Source organism: Rosa chinensis, chromosome 5 (genome assembly GCF_002994745.2).
Source record: "Rosa chinensis cultivar Old Blush chromosome 5, RchiOBHm-V2, whole genome shotgun sequence".
Taxonomy (NCBI): Eukaryota; Viridiplantae; Streptophyta; class Magnoliopsida; order Rosales; family Rosaceae; genus Rosa; species Rosa chinensis.
In genome coordinates, this window is record NC_037092.1 from 38,047,270 (window position 1) to 38,050,734 (window position 3,465).

A 3,465-nucleotide genomic window follows, 5' to 3' on the forward strand; every position below is an offset into this window, starting at 1 on the left:
TTGCTGCTTATGCTCGCTTACGAGTTAATTATTAGCTATAGTAACATCAAATCTGTAATTGTCCAAAAACTATATTGAAACAAGAAATTAAACAGTACATAAACATTCTGATATGATTATGATTATGATGATCGATGATATGTTTATTTGTGTAGGCGATAAGAAGGAACAGCCAGCAGATGCTTGGCTCGTGGAACAGTTATACCAAACTCCTCCGTCATGTCCAACTCAGTGGGCAACAAACCATCTGGAAGTTCCCAATCGAAACAATGCAGAAGTTGTGCCAATACTAGCTTGACCACAACTAGCCCTAATTCAATTCCAGGGCAACGTCTGCGACCCGACCCAAATGGGATAAGCTGAAAGTGGTTTCCCCTCAGGTCTATATTACTCCCTGCAAACCTTTCGGGTATGAATTCGTCTGCATTGGTCCAAGCATGATTGTCTCTCCCGATTGCCCACACGTTTATGATAATGCGCGACTTTTCGGGTATGTGGAAGCCATTAACAGTGCAATCTTCAGTAGATGCATGGGGAAGCAACAATGGTGCCACTGGATGTAGCCTCAAGGTTTCTTTCACTACCATGTCCAGGTACTCCAACTTGTCCAAGTCTGATTCCTTAACCATTCTCGCCATGCCCACCACATGTTCTAGCTCTTTTTGGACGTTCTTCATTAGTTGTGGATGTTTTATGAGTTCAGAAAGGGCCCACTCAATTGTCGTTGCTGATGTGTCCATTGAGGCCACAAGCATGTCCTGCCGATAATTAGTCATTGTTAAATAGAAGAGACTTTTTATTGTACTTCGAAGTCTGATAGATGAAAGGGCAAAATTAACAGTATATCCTACTCTGAAATGCTATAGGATTTGCCAAAAAATTATAAAGTCATGGCTAGAGTGAAAATACTGAAAAGAATTTCTATGATACTGTGGTGCAAAAGCTAAAATACTGTAGGGTATGAAGAAGCAAGTCTATGCGCAAGTACTACTTTAAAAAAATGCATTACTGCTTGGATATCAAGCAAGTCTATGCCTAGCAAGTTACTTACCAAAATAATTGCTTTGATATTGGAGCGTTCAATTAGGTATTCAGATTCTTGAGTCCCCATAAAGCTGAGCATTACATCAACAAAGTCCTTCGTCTTTCCCTCATCCCTCGATTGAAGATGTTCATCAATAATCTTCTCGAAAAAGTCATCAAACACCTTGTTAACGGCCTTCATGCGCTTAGTGAACCCTTGGAGGTCAAGTGGAGCAAGACAAGGGATGTAATCCCCCAAGTTAGGTGCAGCTGCTAATTGCAAGCCTTGTTGAATCACAGACTTGAAACCCTTGTCGTCGAATTCCTTATCCGTGTACTTCTTCCCAAACACCATCCTGCAGCTCATATCCGTACTAAGAGATGACACCTTAGCGCTGAGATTGACTGGTTCGTGGCTGGTTGCAGCTGCCTCTTTAATGGCCTCTATGAAAAGAGCAACCTCTTCTCTCCTCATTTCCTTGTAAGTATTGATTTTGTGGTTGCTGAGCAACTCGAGGGTGCACATCTTGCGCATGTCTCGCCAATAAGAGCCATACTTGGAAAAGCTCAAGTTCCTCTGCCCGAAAGAGATGTGCTTTGCGCCTTCGTGAGGTGGCCTGCTTGCGAAAACAAGGTCGTGGGTCTTGAGGAAGAGCTCAGCAGCTTGAGGGGAGGAGACGACGATGGCAGACACGAGGCCTAAACGCATGTGCATGATGTCACCATACTTTTGAGCCAGTCCGTGTAGGTCTTTGTAAGGAAACTCCCCTAACAAGTTGAGGCTTCCGAAAATAGGAAACCCTCTTGGACCAGGAGGTAACCTCTTCTTCTTGCTTCTCCATGGTTCCAGAACATAAACAACAGCAAGCGATGCAATTATTACTGCCCAAATCCAAACCATCATCTCTCAATTAGAGATTGAGCTAGGAGCTCGCAGCTAGCTGGTAGTTTAGTCCAAGTGTTTATATCGAGATTTGGATGCCGATCGAGTAGAAGATACAAGCACACCTTGACTTAATTAGCCATTGAGATTTTGATATACTTGTAGCAGAGGCATTGGAATTTTCAACAGGTTCAAAGCATGCGGCGGAGGATAACACGTACGCACTTGTCTTGGTGCATGAGACGTAGTATGATGTTCTTTTCTAGAAGAGTAGGCGACTCATTATCCATGGCACCGATCGAGTCTGATGACTTCAGCTCGATCTTGTTTCTTTTTTTTTCCTTGTTACCTTGTGGATCACTTAACCAAAAAATATGTCGACCTGAGCAAACATTTTTTATGAAGACAGAAGTCAAAAAGTAAAAAAGAAAATCTGATTGCCGCCACCAATTAGTCTTTGTCCGTGAGCATGGTCATAGCATTAGAAAATAATCTACATCTGCGCTTGTGAATTTTGTGTTGATTACGTGTGTTATCCAACTACGTGTAGATAGAGATAGAAACTCTTGCTAATAATTAAATCTGAAAATTTTGACCATCTGCGCATGTTATCTTGATTTTTTTTTTCCTCCTTGATTAGGTTTATACCATAGAGAAGATATTCCGACGAAAGTTCATTGTGAGTCAATATTACTTACCTAATATGCATCCTGGGAGTTACTGAGTTTTGGTGTATATTGTAATTTTATGTAGTCAGTATAGGAGTTACGGTATGTATTCTGTGATATTGTGTGGGAGTGTAAAATTTTAGCATAGGAAATAATGAGTTTATAAAGAAATGGACCGACCTATTTGGGAGATTTCTCGAGGCAAAATCTCCTCAAGACAGATCTAAGCTTGGTGAGGTGAAATCCCCTCAATACGGGTCTAGGTGAGGTGAAATCCTCCTAAAGCAGTTCTAGGAGAGATGACGCATCATGTTCTCATCAGAAGACGAGCCGAAATTCTATTTGTTTGGGGAACTTTGAGAAGGTCAGATTCCATTGGGATGAAATCATCTCAAGGTGGATCTGAATAAGGCAGAACCAGTCAGCAGAATTAGTCAGCTCGACCGAATCTGTGACAAGTAGAAAGTACTTCCCCACATTGTCTTGAAAGTGGCATGTAAAACCAAATTCGATCATGCTCACAATCATATGCATACAAGCTTGATATCAACCATTCATGGATCAAGGCTTACCTTCAGCTATCACTGACATGGATTCCATCTCTGTAACACTGCAAGCATGATCACTCAATATGGCCTTCTATTACGTGCCAACCTTGCTTCTCAATGGACAGAACTAATGCAAATTGACGTGGTGGTAACATGGACCATGTTCATCTATTTATATAGGATCACTAGACCTCAGAGCCTTCCATCAAAGCAGTTCTTGAGGAACTAGGTCTCCTAGTTTGATCCTTAATGTAACACTTCATTATATTGTAGTCTTTCTTGTAGACTAAGAATTTGATTACTAACTGTAGATACCTCTACTAGCGAGCTATTTTGCTACATC

At 41.4% G+C, this 3,465-nt stretch overlaps 1 protein-coding gene across 1 annotated transcript; it reads right to left on the reverse strand.

Annotated features, from left to right (window-relative positions):
• On the reverse strand, window positions 1-2,222 carry LOC112167374 (cytochrome P450 71AU50). Its single transcript, XM_024304387.2, has 2 exons — window positions 1,052-2,222; window positions 1-758 (listed from the first exon to the last, which is right to left on the reverse strand). Exons 1-2 carry the CDS (start codon window positions 1,925-1,927, stop codon window positions 144-146), a joined length of 1,491 nt encoding a protein of 496 aa, XP_024160155.1. The 5' UTR covers window positions 1,928-2,222; the 3' UTR covers window positions 1-143.
• Window positions 2,223-3,465: the final 1,243 nt, after the last annotated feature.

Excerpts from the sequence above, each read along its gene's own strand:
- LOC112167374 (XM_024304387.2), bottom strand. The coding sequence starts at position 1,927 with ATGATGGTTTGGATTTGGGCAGTAATAATTGCATCGCTTGCTGTTGTT. Across the intron at positions 759-1,051 it reads ATATCAAAGCAATTATTTTG|GACATGCTTGTGGCCTCAAT; the intron begins GTAAGTAACTTG and ends AATTATCGGCAG.